Source organism: Lontra canadensis, unplaced genomic scaffold (genome assembly GCF_010015895.1).
Source record: "Lontra canadensis isolate GAN:19392208 unplaced genomic scaffold, GSC_riverotter_1.0 scaffold32, whole genome shotgun sequence".
Taxonomy (NCBI): Eukaryota; Metazoa; Chordata; class Mammalia; order Carnivora; family Mustelidae; genus Lontra; species Lontra canadensis.
Window position 1 is genome coordinate 7,765,342 of NW_022631026.1, and position 18,567 is coordinate 7,783,908.

Below are 18,567 nucleotides of genomic sequence, written 5' to 3' on the forward strand. Positions count from 1 at the left end.
CTATGCCATTTCTACATGAGTATAGCCACAATTAGGATGATTTCCCCAGAACAGTGCCAGACTACATTGGTCAGCACAGTCTCCCAAGCAGTGACTGCTCCTTCTCACTCAGAAGTGTGTCATTATTTGTACAACAAATTACATGGTCATCCTACCGAGGGCTGGATGAAAGAAGAGGACACGAAGCTCCTGACAGAAATCCACAGGGCGCTAAATGATCTAGCCTACAGCCGCCCTCCCAATCTAAATCTCATTTTCTTTCCCTTGTTCATACTTCAACCATATTGAACACCTTCTTTTAGTCCCTCTAATAAACCTTTCCTCAAGATCTTTACAGGTATTGGGAAGGTAACCGAAAAGCCATCACAGTCTCTGACGTCACCTCCTCCCCAGCGACTAGTTCCTTCATTCAGCTGAAATAGAAACTTCTCAAAGGAGTGAGGAACTCATTGTTCTCTACCTCAGAACTCCATCTGTTTTGTTCCTAGTAGATACCATAACTTGTGATTTATGTTGTTTCCTTGTATGTGTCTATCTCCCCCATTAGAATGTAAATTCAACAAAGTTAGGGATTACCCACGCCTATTTCATTCTCCATTATATCCTCAGTGTCAAATACAATGCCAGCACTGGCAATGAAAATAGATACTAAATATGTGATGAATGAATTAGTATCTGTGAAAAAGAATTTTTTATTTGATCACTGACCAAGCTATTAACTTGCAGTTTTAAGAAAAATACAACAGTAAATTTCTAGTTATCTCTCATCAAGTATAGTCCACATTTAGAATCAGTACTTATATTGATGAAAATAAGATAAACCAAAGGAATGCTCATGTCCTCCCCAGAGAAGATATGTAAGAACCATCATATTTTATAGATTAGAAACTGTATAAAATGCTACCAAATCCTAGAAAAATCATACAATGCTGTACCTTTTTAATGGAGAGATTTTCTTCCTAACAAATCTTAAGTAAGAATTTTATTTGAATGCACTTGAACAAATCACTCAGAAAGACAGAAAAAGGTCTAGCATGAAACAATAAAGATGTATACTCCAAATCATGCATCTTTGGCTATGATACAGTAAGTGATACCATCTAGACCTCACATTGTAAACTACAATCAAAACATGTGAAGCAACAGTTTTCAGGCTTGGTAAATTAGGCAGCACAAAACTATAATCCCTGAGAGGAGAAAAACTCACCAAGTCAACCCCCATAATTACCCAGACACTCTGCTTGAAGGCAATATCTGAACCAGCACACAAGTGGATCATATAAGCTAAGTACAGTGGTCCTGCTGAACTGAGAAGGCAGAGATCAGTGTTCAAGGCAAATGAGGCCACTGGATTATGCTGGGCAGGAAACAGGAATATAAGGAGCTCTGCAAAAGGTCTCTAGAAGTACCATGTGAGTCCTTTGCCAAGGGCTGAACTATCCAAAGAGAAGTACCCAAAGTTTATCAGGGAGCAGGGGTTGATAACAAAACAGAGACACTGGAGGTTAAATAAAATTAGAAGAACAATCAATTTCCAGCCAAAGAATGGGGAAAACTTGCTCTTTCCTAGGCATTCAGGTGAGACAGCTTAGGAGAAAGAACCATGTACTAAAGCAAGAGGTACTCCAACACTACCTAACAATGCCTAGTAATGCCAATCCCTAAAAGATCAAAAGGGGAGCACAGTTGGGAGGTTCAGTCCTACCAGTTAAAAGGACTTGGGAAACAACTTGGTCTTTTCGCACAAAGTATAAAATGCAGTGTGCACAAGTTAAGGGTGATCATCAGGTAATTGGATAGATTATTAGAATGAAAATCAACACATCAACAAAAAGTAACAAACTAACAAAAAATCTCTATTCTATATCTGTAAGGGCCAGTACATATTTTAAAAATTACTTATTGGGCCACGTGGGTGCCTCAGTTGATTAAGTGTCTGCCTTCGGCTCAGGTCATGATCCTAGAGTCCTGGGATGGAGCACCACATTGGGCTGTCTGATCGGCAGGGAGCTTGCTTCTCCCTTTCCCCCTGCCACTGCCCCTGCTTGTGCTCTCTCTGTCAAATAAATAAATGCTGGGAAAAAAAAATAGGCATTTAAAAAATGAGTAAATAAAAGTAAAAATTACTTAATAGGCACAAAAGGGAAGTGTGAATCATCATCAAGTAAAAAGGAGTCAATAGAAAACCCCCAAAACACTGAACTTAACTAACAAATACTTTAAATATCTCTTACAAATATGTTCGAACAACTGAAGGAAAATAAGTTAAAGAATAAAAGGAAAATGTAGTCACAATGAGTGAATAGAGGAAAATATCAACAGAGAAATACAAACTGTAAAAAAGAAACCAGAATTTCTTTAACTGAAAAACAACAAAAATGAAAAATTCATTAGAAGGACTTAATAAAGAATGGAGACAGAAGAGAAGTCTGTGAACCTGAAGACAAATCAATCTAAAGAAAAAGGAGAAAAATGAAAAAATGAAAATGAAAGAGAGACTCCAGGGCTTGAAAAGCAATTAAACAGTATAAAAATACCATATATAAATAGACTAAATATAAATATAATAAACTAAACACTCCAACTCATAGGCAGAAATTATCAGAATTGATTAAAAAAGCAAAACTTAATCTCATATATTTTAAATATTAAGAACAAATAGACTGAAAATAAAAGGACAGAAAAAGATGTACCACACAAACAGCAAGGATAAGAAAACTGACAGAGCAATATTAGTAACAGATAAAGAAGACTTCAAAGCAAAGAAAAAGGGGGTTAAATTCAGATAAAAGGAGTATAATTCAAAATCCTAAATATGTATGCATCTAATAAACGAGCTTTTGTTCATGAAACAAAAAATGACAGAACTAAAAATAGAAAGACAAATCCATAATTTTAGTTGGAAATTTTAACATCCCCTCTCAGTGTTTAATCTCAGGGTTTAATATAGTAAGTAATCAAAATATCACTATGGATATAAAAAAAATACAGCCCTGAAGAAAAACTGGCTAATCAAGTCACAATTACAAATGTTAATATATTAGTAAGTTACATAACTTCTCGTTTTAAGATATTTTACATTTAAAACTTCAAGTATTTTGATATGCCTTAATTTTACATAAAAAGAATTCTATATGCAAAGGGTCAAAGTTATGATGAGGGTCACAGATTATATCTATCTTCTATATTAAATTACTAAACTGGAATAACAATTCCTTTTATTTATAGACATTATAGAACACAAAAATAAACACATGTGAAAGCAGTATGAAAATATGGATGGTAGGCAGGGGATTAGGAGTTAAAGGATCCTCATCAGAAATGAGAAATCCCTTCCAGAACAGATAGACTGGATTTTTAATTGATTTGTATCGAATTAGCAACTTAGCTCAAAACAAATGCTCATTCCAGCTATTAAATGTTATAAAAAATGTTTAAAATGTTATTAGAAAGAGGTTGCTAAGGTACTACTGCTGTATTTTTGCCACTCTTCAAATCTTCATTTATTCTAAGAACAAATCAGATTTTTTTTAAAGATTTTATTTATTTATTTGACAGACAGAGATCACAAGTAGGCAGAGAAGCAGGCAGAGAGGAGGAAACAAGCTCCCCGCTGAGCAGAGAGCCCTATGCGGGGCTTGATCCCAGGACCCTGGGATCACAACCTGAGCCGAAGGCAGAGGCTTTAACCCACTGAGCCACCCAGGCACCCCTAAGAACAAATCAGATTTTGAATGTTTTCTAGTTTCATCAGAAAAGCAATCCATAAAACACTAAGAGACAGTCAATTACTTTACACTATAATATTATTTATCCTTGACTCATATCATGGCAAGTTCTAAAAATTCTGTAAAGCACAACTATGAACAGAAGCTAAAAGATGTCTGTCAGCTGATAGAAAATAGTAAAATACTTACCTTTTTTTTTTTTTTTTTTGAGAGAGAGAGAGAGAGAGAGAGAGAGAAAGAGAATGACTAGAGGAGGGGAGAGGGAGGGAGAAAATCTCAAAGCAGGCTCCACACCCAGCACAGAGCCTGACATGGGCCTTGAACTCATGACCCTGAGCCAAAATCAAAAGTCAGATGCTTAACAAACTGAGCTACCCAGGCACCCCTAGTTTTAATCTTTTATATCTGAATTAACTAAAATAAAAACAAACCTAGAACAAAAAGACCATTTAAATACACAAAAAGTCATACAGCTTAAGTATAAATCTTTGAACATGAGAAACATGCTTGTTCACTTTACTTCTGATTCTTGATGCAACATTACTCTCTCTCTCTCTATGCTTCCATAGCACTTGCAAAAATCTAATATTATAATTAGTTATATATATATCTGCTTCATAAGCTCCTTTAGGCAGAGTATAAATTTTCATTTGTGGGACTGCCTTGTGGTTGGCAAAATGCTGAATATCCAATTCAACAAAATTATAGCTATGTCTATATGAGGGAATGAAATTTTTAATAAATAAAGACTATTTTGCCTAGATGCTCTAATGAAGCCCAAATTTCACGTAAACTACTGGGATAGGACACTTAACTGGATCCTAATACAAGAGTCAGGAACCACCAGCTTGTAGTCTTTGACCTGATCTATAGAACAAACATTAAGAGGCAATAGCTGTACTCATGCCAAACATCTACCTCATACTTCTAAAATTCATTAGCACTAGTATTACAAAGTACTACAATAAAGCGCTGTGACTTTAGAAAAGCTGGTTTCCACTGATCTTCCTTCTGAGGATGTCTCTTTCTGAATGATTCTATTATAATCTCCCTCAGCATCTCTGTACACTCTCCTTTGTTCCTCCTCCTCTATTCAATATGGATGGATAAACAGTCAAATACAGGAGCTATTCATTACTACACTGTACAGAGTACTGCTTAAAAGCACAGATTTAGATGTCAACAAATCTTTGCAAATATCCTATTTATGAACTACGGGGCCAACTTACTTAACCCCTCTAAGTTTCAGGATCTCATCTATGTCAGAATTTCACAGAACTGTTGCAAGGATAAAATGAGACTATGAATATAAATACTTAGCACACAGAATGTACGCAATGAAAGTGTTAGCTAACACCACCACAGACAAATAGAACTTAATTCATTCTATCACGGACCTTTATATGTGTTTCCCCTATGTCACTAGGCTGAGTACGTGACAGACAAAAAAAAAAAGTTGCTCCTATTCTCTAAATGATATTCCCTCCCCCATATATATAAAACACAAAAAAAGAATCAAAGAGCTAAGAGTGGTTTTATCTCAAATGACAGAATTCTGGGTGATTTCTCTGTTCTGACATTTGCTTATTTGTATTTTCTATAGCAAATATGTATCTCTTAAAAAAAACTTTCTTAAATAGGTCAAACAACCCTAATGTAGTTAGAGATAAGACTTGCTTGGAAAATCCTAAAATAGACCTAGATTTCATAGAAAATTTGTGGACAAAAAAACTTTCAAAAAATTATTCTAACCAAAATGTTCTATTTGAGATTTTCAAAATTGGCTTTTAATTTCAAAAATTACAATTGATTATTTTTATAAGATCCAGTTTGACGGACTAAAGCAGTTAGTGTGTGCTGCTAAGGTTTTCACTAAAAATGTCTGGTTGTGGCAGCCAAGACTCAATGAGGGAATACAGGAATTACAAAAGCATGGAGGGAAGGAGATAATTCCTGCAACTCAGAAATAACTTTGTAACCAGTGAAGAGCCTGTTTTACTCCAAAAAAGGAATTAAAAATTTGAGTTGACATGACAAGTGTTAGAAAATCATTTCCCCTATACTCTTTCTTTCTGGTTGACTCTACTTTAAAAGCTTAATTTAAACCAATTAAATTAAAAGCAAGCGGGGGGGGGGGATCCTTATCTCACATCTGCCTCAAGTCCTGTCACAGAGCCTGTATCTCTTTAGCATACTGGATCCCAGAAAGCATCTAAGCCCAGGGATCACAAGGAATCACAATCAATTCACTTGAATGGAAAGTTTCTGTTTCAGCTTCTGTGTTGTACAAGATATAAAAAGACAAGAAAAATCCAATCACGGATATGATCTGACCACACACATACATCATTTACCAATGTCTACAGTTGGAACTGACAAATCACTAGAGTGAGGGCTCTCCCTTTCTCTTTGCAGCTCTACAGATACTCCTCCTAAACTTTTCACTTAGCTGAGGATAATCTCCTCAGATCTGGCCAACTATTTTCAGATAAGCAGCTACGAACTCCTGATGGAAAAGCCAAAAGCTTTCTAAAGACATGGCTCCTACTCTCAAAAAATTTACAATATAAAAGGATTCAAAGAAATATACATAAAACTACAGTACAAGGCATAATATGGTAAATTACATAAAATTATTAAATTAAAACATGCAGAGCAAAGATCACACTCAGATAACGGGTACAAAGGAGAGTAACAGGAGAAGTTTTCTTTTAAAATGAACAGAGAGAACAATGAATTCTGGTACACTGAAAAGAAATTAAAAAAAAAAAGAATAAAAAAAATGAACAGAGAGAAAGAAAGTGAAACATGATTGAAGAAACAGACAAGAAAACAAAGAGCATGCTCTGAAATAAGTAGCCTGCCCAGAATGAATAGCATAAAAGATAAAATTGGTGACATCTTTAAAAAGGGCCTAGGAGCACCTGGGTGGTTCAGTGGGTTAAAGCCTCTGCCTTCGGCTCAGGTCATGATCCCAGGGTCCTGGGATTGAGCCCCACATCGGGCTCTCTGCTCAGCGGGGAGCCTGCTTCCTCCTCTCTCTGCCTGCCTCCCTGCCTACTTGTGATCTCTGTCTGTCAAAGAAATAAATAGTATCTTTAAAAAAAAAGGGAGGGGGGGTCTAGAAGGCCAGGATGAAGACTTCGTGCTTCACTTGGTAGTTAAGGGAGCCATGAATTGCAAACGAGAGATACAATGAATATATTTTGAAAAGTTCACATGGGCAGCAGGTTCTATTGGGCAGATAGACCTGTGCTTCCTGTCCTTTGCATATACTAAGATATAGACAGGTGGGGAAATAAGGAAAACAGAAAACATGTTAGAAAAGCCCTTAGTTAATTCTACTATATACCCATACCCAAAATGGGACAGTATCGATACATGAAAATACAAGAATATGAAGTATGGGGAGAACAGTCAGTGAAACAGTAAATGTGGGTCCACCTGAGCCTAGATGGCATGAATTACAGATTAAACAAGCATGGTTTTGATAGTTTCTCCATCAGCACCTGCCAATCCAAAATCAATAGTCCAATGGTGAGACATTGTTAGCAGAAGTGGAAAACAAAGTAAAATACAAGGGAGACGCTCAGTACCCAACTGAGAAGAAAAGGGTATCTTGGATGACAGTGGTGACAGTGAACACCAAAAAACAGATTGGAGAACTGTTATGAACAGGACTTACTGAAAAATTAAATTTAAGAAATGAATAAAAGAGAAATCAATGATTTCTAATTTTTTGGCATGAGCAACAGGGGTGATAGTGGAGCCATTTATTTATTAAGATGTGTTACAAATTTGTGGGTAAGTTAGAGAAGGAATCAAACATTCTAATTTCACATATTTTAGACATGACACATCTTAATGGAGATGCCAAATAAGCCATCATGAATATAAGTTTAGAGAGCAAACTAGAAAATTCTGAGCAGCAACTATGAATCTGAGCCTTGACATCATGTAGATTATATTTAAAGTCACAGGAATGGTAGAGTGCACCTTGGGAGAGAATGCAGATTAAAGAAACAAGAGCCTACCCTTTGGAACTATACTTAGTAGAAGTCAGATGGAGGATGAACCACTAAGGAAATTAAGAAAGAAGAACCAGAAACATAGGAAAGAGTGGTGTTTCAAGAAAAGAAAAAGAACTGAATACTAATAAGAGGCAGAGTAAGAGGAGAATGAAACCCCAGGAAGACAATAAGGTAACATACAAAGTCTGTATTCGTTGGCACAGAAAAATGATTATGACCATACAACGAAGAAAATCGACTGTGGAGTCCTCTATCTGGATTCAAGTCTCTGTTCAACCACTTAGTTCTGTGAACTTTGGCATGTTGTTCATCCTATCTACCTGCACTTGCCCATCTGTCAAATGAGCCTGACAGTAATAACGTCTATCTAAAGGAGCGCTGTGAAGACTGGTTACTACATAGAAGTTGCTTAGAAGCCTGCGTATAAAATTCTAACTGCTCTAAAGTGTGTGTTATTCCTTAATGTTACATAAAAAACCCACAAATTACAAAACCACTATATAACATGATCCTTTAATACACAGAAGACACTCATACATTACACATACCTTTAGAAGTCAGAAAACTATACATCAAAGTAATAAAAGTAGTGGGATAATCAGGGATTTTAAAAAGTATAATGATGGCTTACTTTCTTATTCTACTATGAACATATCTGTTGTATAAATAAAATAATTTTTATTTTTAAGGGAGAATAATCAGCATTGATACAATTTTTGTAACTCCTAGAAAGAAAATAATTACAATAAAATATAAATGTCCACTTAAAATAATTTGACCTTAGTTTTGTTAACAGCTCCCAAATGTTTCCAATTATCAAAGTACTAAAAGGATACCAAAAGGCTAGTTACCTTTATGCTTGACAATGAAATAAAGACATGAGAAAAGGAGATTTCCAAACTTTATTCTACCCAATTCTAAGCAACTTAGACCTCTAAGAGTGAGAATGCATTCATATATTAAGTTCTTTAATTTTACATAAAACAATCACCAGGAAATGTAATGAACACTTTTTTCTTTTCTTTCTTTCCTTCCTTTTTTTTTTTTTTTTAAGTAGTTTCCACACCCAGCATGAAGCCCAACACAGGACTTGAACTCATGACCCTGACAAGACCTGAGATGAGATTAAGAGTTAGACACCTAACTGAGCCACTGAGGTGCCCCTAATGAATGCTCTTGTTAAGAAAAAAAGAGTAGGCAACATCACAAAACCAACTAAAGATAAGGTCCCCAAACTCCAAAATAAGAAGATATAACTTCAAAAACAAAAATGCTAAAAATATTTCCACTATTAACTATGAAATCCTTTTTTTTAATACATCTCCCCCAAACTAAGAATCATAATTAGGTAATTTCTATAACATTCTGTACTACGTTTTAGTTAACTTAGAACTCTATTTTTAGAACCTAAACCACAATTTCTTTTTGAAACTTTAATAGCAGGCAGCTCAAAATAAAAGCTCCATGAATGCAGGTATCTTGTCTGAGTAGTTTACCTATACAATACACTGTTAATGCTTATAATGGTACCAGACATTAAACAAACATTTGCTAATCAATTAACCAAAGGAATACTGAAGAACAATGTAAATTCTATTAATAGAGATCAAGACTAAATATCTACCTTAAGAAGACATTTGCAAGGCTAGAATTTGTAACTTTGTTTTTCAAAGAAAAGATTATGTGCAAGGTAAGTAAATAAACAAACATAAAAAAATGAACAACGTATGCATGCATATCTGTTCAAAAAAGTAATCTCACTGAAAAGTTCATCCCAACATATATACGCACTATTACGGGATGACTACGTGCTACATGCTGCACACGACCCCTGGCCCGTTACATTATAAAACCCTAACCTCCAGTACCTCAGAATGTGACTTTATTTGGAGACAGGGACATGAAGGGGGTGATTAAGTTAACACGAGGCTATTAGGTAACTGGTGTGCTTCTAAGAACAGACAATTAGGACACACAGAGTGACACACCAGGCACATACAAGCACAGAGGAGAGACTGTGTCAGGACACAACAGAAGGTGGCCATCCACAGGCCAAGGAGAGAGGCCTTAGGAGAAATGAAACCTGCAAACACCTTGATGTTGAAACTGTAGCCTCCAGAACTGTGAGAAAATAAATTTCTGTTGGTTAAGCCACAGCTGGTGGTATTTTGTTATGGTGGCTCTAGCAAACCAATACATATATATAAAAGTCAGAGCGAGACTTATGGTTATTTATTTAAAACATTTAAATTCAAAAATGCACAGAAACTGACAAGAGTGACAACAGATAATATTTACTTAGCATCTATAATGTGCCAGATCCCAGTAAGTACCACACAAGCATAGTGCAATTTAATCCTCACAAAAAATCTTAAATTCTATTATTAATGCTACTCCAAGATAAGGAAATTAAAGTTTTGATGACAAGAAACCTATAGACAGTAGAATGGAAACAGAAGTAGTTGATTTTGCCTATTCTTCCAAAGTACCGCTCTTAATCAATATACTATACTAAATAATATTATTTTCCATAAAAATGAGATGTGATAAATAATCCAGAAAGTAGAATCCAAAAACAAAAGTGATATCAGATAAAATCATCCATGTCACAGACTTTTCATGATATAAAAACATAAATGTACATCACCTCTGTAGAGAGGAAAAAAGGAAATAAGCCAAACAATTTTGCCCTCCTTGAATTATAAAACTTTTCAATCTGTAAGAAAATGCCTTTTTCAGGTGAGGAAATCTACACCCAAATAAACTGAACGACTTGGCACTTTCCTAACTTCTGACATTTTCCCATGCTATTTCTTCTTGAACAAACATTTGCTAATCAACGAACCAAAGGAATACTGTGACTAACGTGACTAACTCCTCCTGTACATCATAACTCCAGTGTCATTTTCTTACAGTGAGGCTTTCCTAACACCCACACCTGAATTAAGCACAACCCTCCATCTTTCTCTCACAGCATCCAGATCTTTTCCTTCACAGTATTTATCATGATTTGAAAAATACTTTACTTGTTTAAAGTAAAACGCCTCCACAAAACTATCACTTGCAGAAAAATCGAAGCTATGCTATTTTATCTTTAAGAGGCTAGCATAGCCGCTGAAATGTAACAGATCCTAATTAAATATTCATTGATGGATGGATAAATGAACCATTTTATGTGTGAAAATGAACTGCTAACATTTACTAAGCACTTACTGTATTCCAGGAACTGTTCCAAATTTAATTACATTTAATTCTCCCAGTAATTCTATGGGGTATAATTGTTATTGTTATCTTCATTTAACAGATAAGAAACTGAGGCACAGAGTGATTAAGTAACTTGTTTGCACTGACAGCTCCTCAGAGAGTTAGAATCCAACTGCAGGTAGTCTGACTCTAGCTCTTAAACACTGTGGTATAGCTGCTGTGACATAGTAAAGTTACTTTCACAACAAGAATTTTTTTTTAGAAACTGACTACTGAGGGCACCTGGGTGGCTCAGTTGTTAAACGTCTGCCTTTGGCTCAGGTCATGATCCCAGGGTCCTGGGACTGAGCCCTGTATCAATCTCCCTGCTCAGCAGGAAGCCTGCTTCTCCCTCTCCCACTCTCCCTGCTTGTGTTAACTCTGTCTCTCTTGGTCAAATAAATACAATCTTTAAAAAGAAAAAAGAAACTGACTGGTGGGGCCCTCTGTGGTAATGTATTTTTAACCTGACCAAAAAAGTATTTCACAAGGAAAGACAAATCTGCACCTATGTAAAAACTTTCTTCAGATGACTAGAAAAACATAATCATAAGGATGTGCCAAATGTGGAACACTGCCTACAGATCTGTCAAACCAATTTATCTACAACATACAAAGCAACTCTAAAAGACTATGAAAGAACTCGGGACTTTTCCTTTTTAATCTCATCCTTCTTTTAAAAAGTCCCACCAAGAGTGCTATGATATGTGTAAGCCTGATGATTCACAGACCTGTACCCCTGGGGCAAATAATATCTTATATGTTAATAAAAAATTTTTTAAAAATTAAAAAATATATATACAGTGTTTTATTCCCTAAAAAAAAAAGTTCCCACCAATAGAACGAAGAGGTAAAGCCAAAACACACATGTTCCAAGTTCTTGTGTCAGGTCATCAGACTAAAGCAATGTTAAAATATTTTTCATTTCTAAAAACATGTGACTTTGTTTCTACATGTTTTATGGACAAAATAAAATTCAGAGTGGAAAATTAACAATAACAGAAGCCTTTTCTTTTCCTTTCTTGAATGTACTGAAGTTGAATGATCAAATTCACCTAAAACAGAGCAATTGACCACATTGCCATAAAAATATGACAAGTCAGGATCTGCCATATTTCCTTCCAAAAACAAAACTCCAAATTCTAGTCTTTCCTCTTTATCTACACTGAATCCTCAGTATGAAGAAACAATGTATTTATTCTACATACTTATAGTATGAATCTTTGTATCAAATAGCCTATAGTAACAGTGGTGAACACTTAGGGAACACTATAACTAGGCTTATTTATTTTTTAATAAATAACTCTTTGAGTTAGACCAGGGCAGAAGTAGGATTCGATTACTTTATATTTTCCCTATCTTACAAGACCTCCCATAACTCAAAATCTAATCTCTGACCCTTGCCCCATGGGAATTCTAACAGCCAAAACTTCACCACTTTCACTGACTAAAAACAAAACAAACAAAAACCCTATTACTTTCAAAGGCAGCCCACTCCTCAAATCTCCGAGTTAACTTCTCAATTCCCTCCGCCACACCTCAAATGGCATTGTTGCAAGTCCCTGAGCATTTCATCCCTTGAGTACTCTCTATCTATGTGCCCTTTAAAACAGGGTAACAGAGCATCTAGAATGAATAAATGACGCGGCATGGCCCAATCATCTCAAAATAGAAAAAACCTGTATCAAAACAATCCAATCTTTCTTTAGTATTTTGGGCAGCCACATCACCAATGATTCTTGCTTGGTTTACATTCAAGGAAAATTGTTCTTTGATTCATAATTACTGTTAAGGAATCTACTCCTTGAGTTCTTCACATCCTAAGTACAGGTTAAATTTCACTTCTTCTATCTAGCCAATGACCTTCCCAACTTCCAGATTTTGGCTTCTCATCTGAAAGCATTCTCATACTTCAGCTTTAACTCATTAGTAAAATTATTCAACATGTCACCATTGCCTCCATACAATAAGTGCCTCATTAATAAAACCCTGAAGAGAAGAAGAGAGAACAAACAGATCCCTGGGGATCTCTGTCCAAGGCACCACTTATGCCTTCCTCAGCCTCCTTAGAAACAGCTATTAGTTATAATGCTGCCTAACTCATCTCCTTATTCATTGGCATTTTTCCATATCCTCTTAAGTATATCAGACTTTTTCTTTTTTTTTTTTTTTAAGATTTTGTTTATTTATTTGACAGACAGAGATCACAAGTAGGCAGTGAGGCAGGCAGAGAGAGAGGGAGGGAAGCAGGCTCCCTGCGGGGCTGGATCCCAGGACCCTGGGATCATGACCTAGTAACCCAAAGGCAGAGGCTTTAACCCACTGAGCCACCCAGACGCCCCTAACAGACTTTTACAAATATCTAACAGATGTATATCACACCTATTACACTACCCTGATCTACAAGTTCAATATAACCTATTAAAGAAAGAAGAAATGAAAGAGATGACAAAGATAAAGTTAGTCTGTCATGACTTGTTCCCAGAGAAGCCGTACTAACACACAGTGAGCAGTCCTTTTCTCAAGCTCCATCAAATAGAGTAGAACACTGTTGGAGTGAAAAACAGAATCTGACCCCATAATTTGGCCAAAGACAATAATTTGTAAGCATAAAAAAGCGGAGTTTCATACTCAAGTGATGAAAACAGGAATATCATTACAGTTCCTAATTAATATGTAAGTGCAATATTGATTACAAACATGTAGAATATTTCCGGTTGGTACCACTTTTGCCTGCAAAGATAAATTTCATATTAAAATGTCTTTGTTGGGGGCACCTCTGTTGGGTGGCTCAGTCATTAAGTGTTTGCCTTTGACTCAGATTAGGGTCCTGGGATCAAGCACCGCATGGGCTCCCTGCTCTGCAGGGAGACTGCTTCTCCCTCTCCCACTCCCCCTGCTTGTGTCCCCTCTCTCACTGTCACTCTCTCTCTCTGTCAAATAAATAAATAAAATCTTTTTAAAAAATGTCTTTGTTGGGTTTCTAATATATCTCAATAAATCTCAGCTAATAAAGAAAAATGTTATTAGTCTTAACATAGTAAATAAAAACACAACAGTTCTTGGGGAATATTGGCTGCTAGTAGGTAATGTGTGAAATCAAGCCGGCCTAGCACATTCTAAATCTCAGGGTTTCAGAGCTGGAAGAGACCCGGGGTTTACCGATTACCAGTGCCTCCTTTTACAGATGAAGACACTCAGGTTCTCGGAGACGGAATAACTTGACCGAGCTCACAAAACGAATTCTGGCGTGGCCGGGCATAAAAATAAGATCTACTCTGGGGCGCCTGGGTGGTTCAGTGGGTTAAGGCCTCTGCCTTCGGCTCAGGTCATGATTCCAGGGTCCTGGGATCGAGTCCCACATCGGGCTCTCTGCTCAGCAGGGAGCCTGCTTCCTCCTCTCTCTCCCTCTCTCTCTGCCTGCCTCTCTGCCTACTTGTGATCTCTGTCAAATAAATAAATAAAACCTTTAAAAAAAAAATAAGATCTACTCAGAGGCTACTGATACCACACAAAACCCCGCTTTAAAAATAAAATAACAGCACAGAACGACACATTCTTACCAGCTGCACTTCACCAAAAGCCCCCCTTCCAATAACTTTCACAACATCATAGTCTTCAGCCTTCATCTGTAGCCCTCTGATTTTCTTCACAATTTTCTCATCTGTAATTAAAAGATCAAATTTATAAGCAATACTTTTCAATAATTACTATATTTGTAAGCAGATTTTTAGTTCAAGAAACTGTATTCAGTTTTTTGCTAAATCTGTCAGTTTTCGAAGGTTACTATTTTAAAATGTAAGATACATACTAACTTTACATCAAAGAACCAAAACTCTACAGTTTATTAACACATATAAAACAAACATTACTAACTACCAAAAAGCAGCAGTGAAGCTACTTCATTTCTGACTCTGTTGCTTGACAAGAGGACAGCTAAACAGTGATGACCCACACAGTCCTAGAGCGCATTGTGAATCATGGCAAAGAGCTGCTATGACATTACCTACAAGGCTAATCTTAGTAATAAATTTCAGAAGCTACTTCTTTGAAAGGTAGTAATCACATATGATAGATATGGTAACTAGTCAAGATTATTTAATTATGAAAACAGCCCAGTCTCTGACAATTCCAACTTAAAAAGCTCACTGTGTTGCTTACTAAATACTGAATTATTTTTGAGAATCTATCCTTAGAATTCGACTTCATTTACACCTTCACGGCAACATCAATACTGGCAAATATTAAGTTACTGCATATACAACAATAATTGTTATCACATTATCTTTCATTAGCTAGACTGAAATGTCTACATTTATACAAACATAAAGCTCATTAAGTCTCCTGGGTAATGTAAACCTAAGTCTTAATATTGTTAATATTAATTTAGAAGTGCTCTTTGAACTGCCATAACCTATCCTGAAATCATTAGTCTCAATAATTTATACAAAATCTTGAACTTTACCTACTTTACAAACTGCAACTAGTTCTGCAGTTTTGCTTTGAAAATAAAAAATCCTTGTAATTTAAAAACAAACCAAATAGCAAACTAAAAAATATTTAAGGTTAACAAATTATAAACTGTAATATAAATCTCATCAAAAGTATAGTGATAGGATCAAATATAAAGTTTACTCACATCTATTTAAAAAATTATCTATATTCTTGTTTTTCCTCAAGGCAGGAAAATCCAAATCAAGGACCAAGGAATTTAAGCCATCCTGTTTAACAGAAAATAGAAAAGGAAAAAGAAAGTTGTTACAATTTCCAAATATTCAAAAAAGTCTTAAAATTTTGTTATAAGCTTTTCTTGCTATCAATCCATTTTGATATGAAATTGCTCAGTAGCTCTGTATCTAACAGCCCTAACTTGTTTGCTAACTTCTGCTAGAAAATATTATGAATGATCCTATCATGTTTTCATTTGTTATTTTAGCCAATAGAAAAATGTCATTTGTGTATGTAGGTCTTTGTTTGTCTATTTATTTGGAGAGGTGGGGAGGGGCACTAGAAGAGGGACAGAGAATCTTAAGCAGGCTTCACATCCAGCATGGAGTCAGAGGCCAAGCTCAATCTCACAACCTGAGATCATGACCTGAGCCAAAATCAGAAGTCAAGAATGCTTAACCAAAGACTGAGTTACCCACGTGTCCCTAGAAAAATGTCATTTTAAAATATGCATCCCCTGGGGTGCCTGGCTGGCTCAGTTGGTAGAATATATGACTCTTGATCTCAGGGTTATGGGTTTGAGCCCCACAGAGGGTGTAAAGATTACTTAAATATAAAATCTTAAAAAGAAAATATGTATCCTCTATTATTTTTGCTAGTCAGATGTCTTCCTCTCTCTCTTCAAATGTCCAGGAAAATTTCGCCAAGCTTCTGACTTTAACGAATACAGACTAAAGAAAATAATTGCATTTACAATGCATCAAAAAGAAAAAAACACCTTGGAATAAATTTAACCAAGATGAAAGACCTGCACACTGGAAACTCTAAGACAGTCATGAAAGAAACGGAAGAAACAAATAAATGGAAAGATATTCTCTACCTAAGGATTAAAAGAGTTAACATTGTTAAAATGTTCATACCAGCCAACCAATCTGCAGATTCAAAGGAATACCTATCAAAACTCCAATGGCATATTTCAGAGAACTATAACAAATAACTGTAAAATTTGTATGGAACCACAAAAGGTACCAAAGAGGCAAAGCAATCTTGAGAAAGAAGAACAAAGCTGGAGACATCATGCACCCAGATTTCAAACTATACTACAAAGCTATAGTAATCAAAACAGTATGGTATTGGTACAAAAACAGACAGACACAGCAACAGAACAGATTGAAAGCCCAGAAATAAACTAACACATATATGGATACTTAATCTCTGACAAAGGAGGAAGAACCTATAATGGAGAAAGGACAGTCTCTTCAATAAGCAGTGTTGGGAAAACAGGGTAGCTACATGCAAAGTAATGAAACTAGACCACTATCTTACACCATACACAAAAATTACCTCAAAATGGATTAAAGACTTGAATGTAAGACCTGAAAACCATAAAATTCCTAGAAGAAAACACAGGTGGTAAGCTTCTTAACATAGGTCTTAGTAACATCTTTGTGTATCTAACTCCATAGGCAAGGAATGAAAAACAAAAATAAACAAAATGGGACTACACAAAAAGCTTCTACACAGCAAAGAAAACCTACTGAATAGGAGAAGGTCAGCCAACCACATATCTAATAAGGGGTTATTATCCTAAAATAATTAAAGAAATCATATAACTCAACAACAAAAAAACCAAAACCTGATTTAAAAAATGGGTAGGGGATCTGAAGAAACATTTCTCCAAAGAAGATATACAGATGACCTGTATAGATGAACATCACTAATAATTAGGGAAATGCAAATCATAACCATAATGAGACATCACCTAATACCTATTAGAATAGCTATTATCAAAGACAAGAAATAACATGTCGGAGAGGATGTGGTGAAAAAGGAACCCTCTCACACTTCTGATGGGATTGTAAATTGGCAGAGCCACAGTGGAAAACAATATGGAGATTCCTCAAAAAATTAACAACTACAATGTGAAACAGATATTCCACTTCTGGGTACTGATGTGAAGAATATGAAAACACCTATCTGAAAAGATACATGCACCCTAAGCTAACTGCACCATTATCTGCAATAGACAAGATACAGAAACAACCAAGTGGCCACCAACAGGTGTATGGATAAAAAAGATAGTATATATACAATAGAATACCACTCAGCCATAAAAATGAATAAAATTTTGCCATTTGCAATAACGTGGATGGACTTTGAGGATATTATACTAAGTGAAATAAGTCAGATGGAGAAAGACAAATACCCTATGATTCCACTTACATATGGAATCTTAAAAAAAATGAACAAATGAACAAAATAGAACAAAAACAAATTTGCAGATACAGAGAGCAGACTAGTGGTTACCAGAAGGGAAGAGGCTTGGGGGGTGAACAAAAGTGGTAAAGGGAGCCAAGTCTATGGTGATGAATGGTACCTAGACTTGTGGTGGTGATCACTTTGTAGTGTATACACATGTCAAATTATAAAGCTATACACCTAAAATTTACATCATAAAAAAAATTCACCCACATAAGAAAATTCACTCAACAAGCATTATTTTTTTGCCTAATGCACACAAAGAACAGAAAAATCCAACAATGGGGCATCGCGGTGGCTCAGTTGGTTAAGCCTCTGCCTTTGGCTCAGGTCATGATCTCAGGGCCCTGGGATCGAACCCCACATCGGGCTCTCTGCTCGGCAGGGAGCCTGCTTCCCCCCTCTCTCTCTGCCTGCCTCTCTGCCTACGTTGTGATCTCTCTCTGTGTCAAATAAATAAATAAAATCTCTTTAAAAAATCCAACAATAAATATGACACTAAGTATTCTTCCCCTCAGGGAACTCAGCCTCAAAACTAAATTTCCCTTAAAAACATAAAAATGGGATGATGCATTATTCAGATTTCTATTTTTTAAAGTTTCCTATATTTTTCATACTTTCTACAATAAGCCCACATT

General features: G+C 35.8%; 1 protein-coding gene across 6 annotated transcripts in view; it reads right to left on the reverse strand.

Moving 5' to 3' along the window:
* Positions 1-18,567, reverse strand: part of ROCK2 (Rho associated coiled-coil containing protein kinase 2) — a 140,247-nt gene that overhangs the window by 67,128 nt on the left and 54,552 nt on the right. For all 6 annotated transcript variants that reach the window (XM_032866852.1, XM_032866851.1, XM_032866855.1 and 3 more), the window contains exons 2-3: positions 15,642-15,723; positions 14,566-14,666 (exon numbers count right to left, since the gene is read on the reverse strand). In XM_032866852.1, the coding sequence (XP_032722743.1) occupies positions 14,566-14,666; positions 15,642-15,723 (183 nt within the window). The remainder of the gene's footprint in view (positions 1-14,565; positions 14,667-15,641; positions 15,724-18,567) is intronic.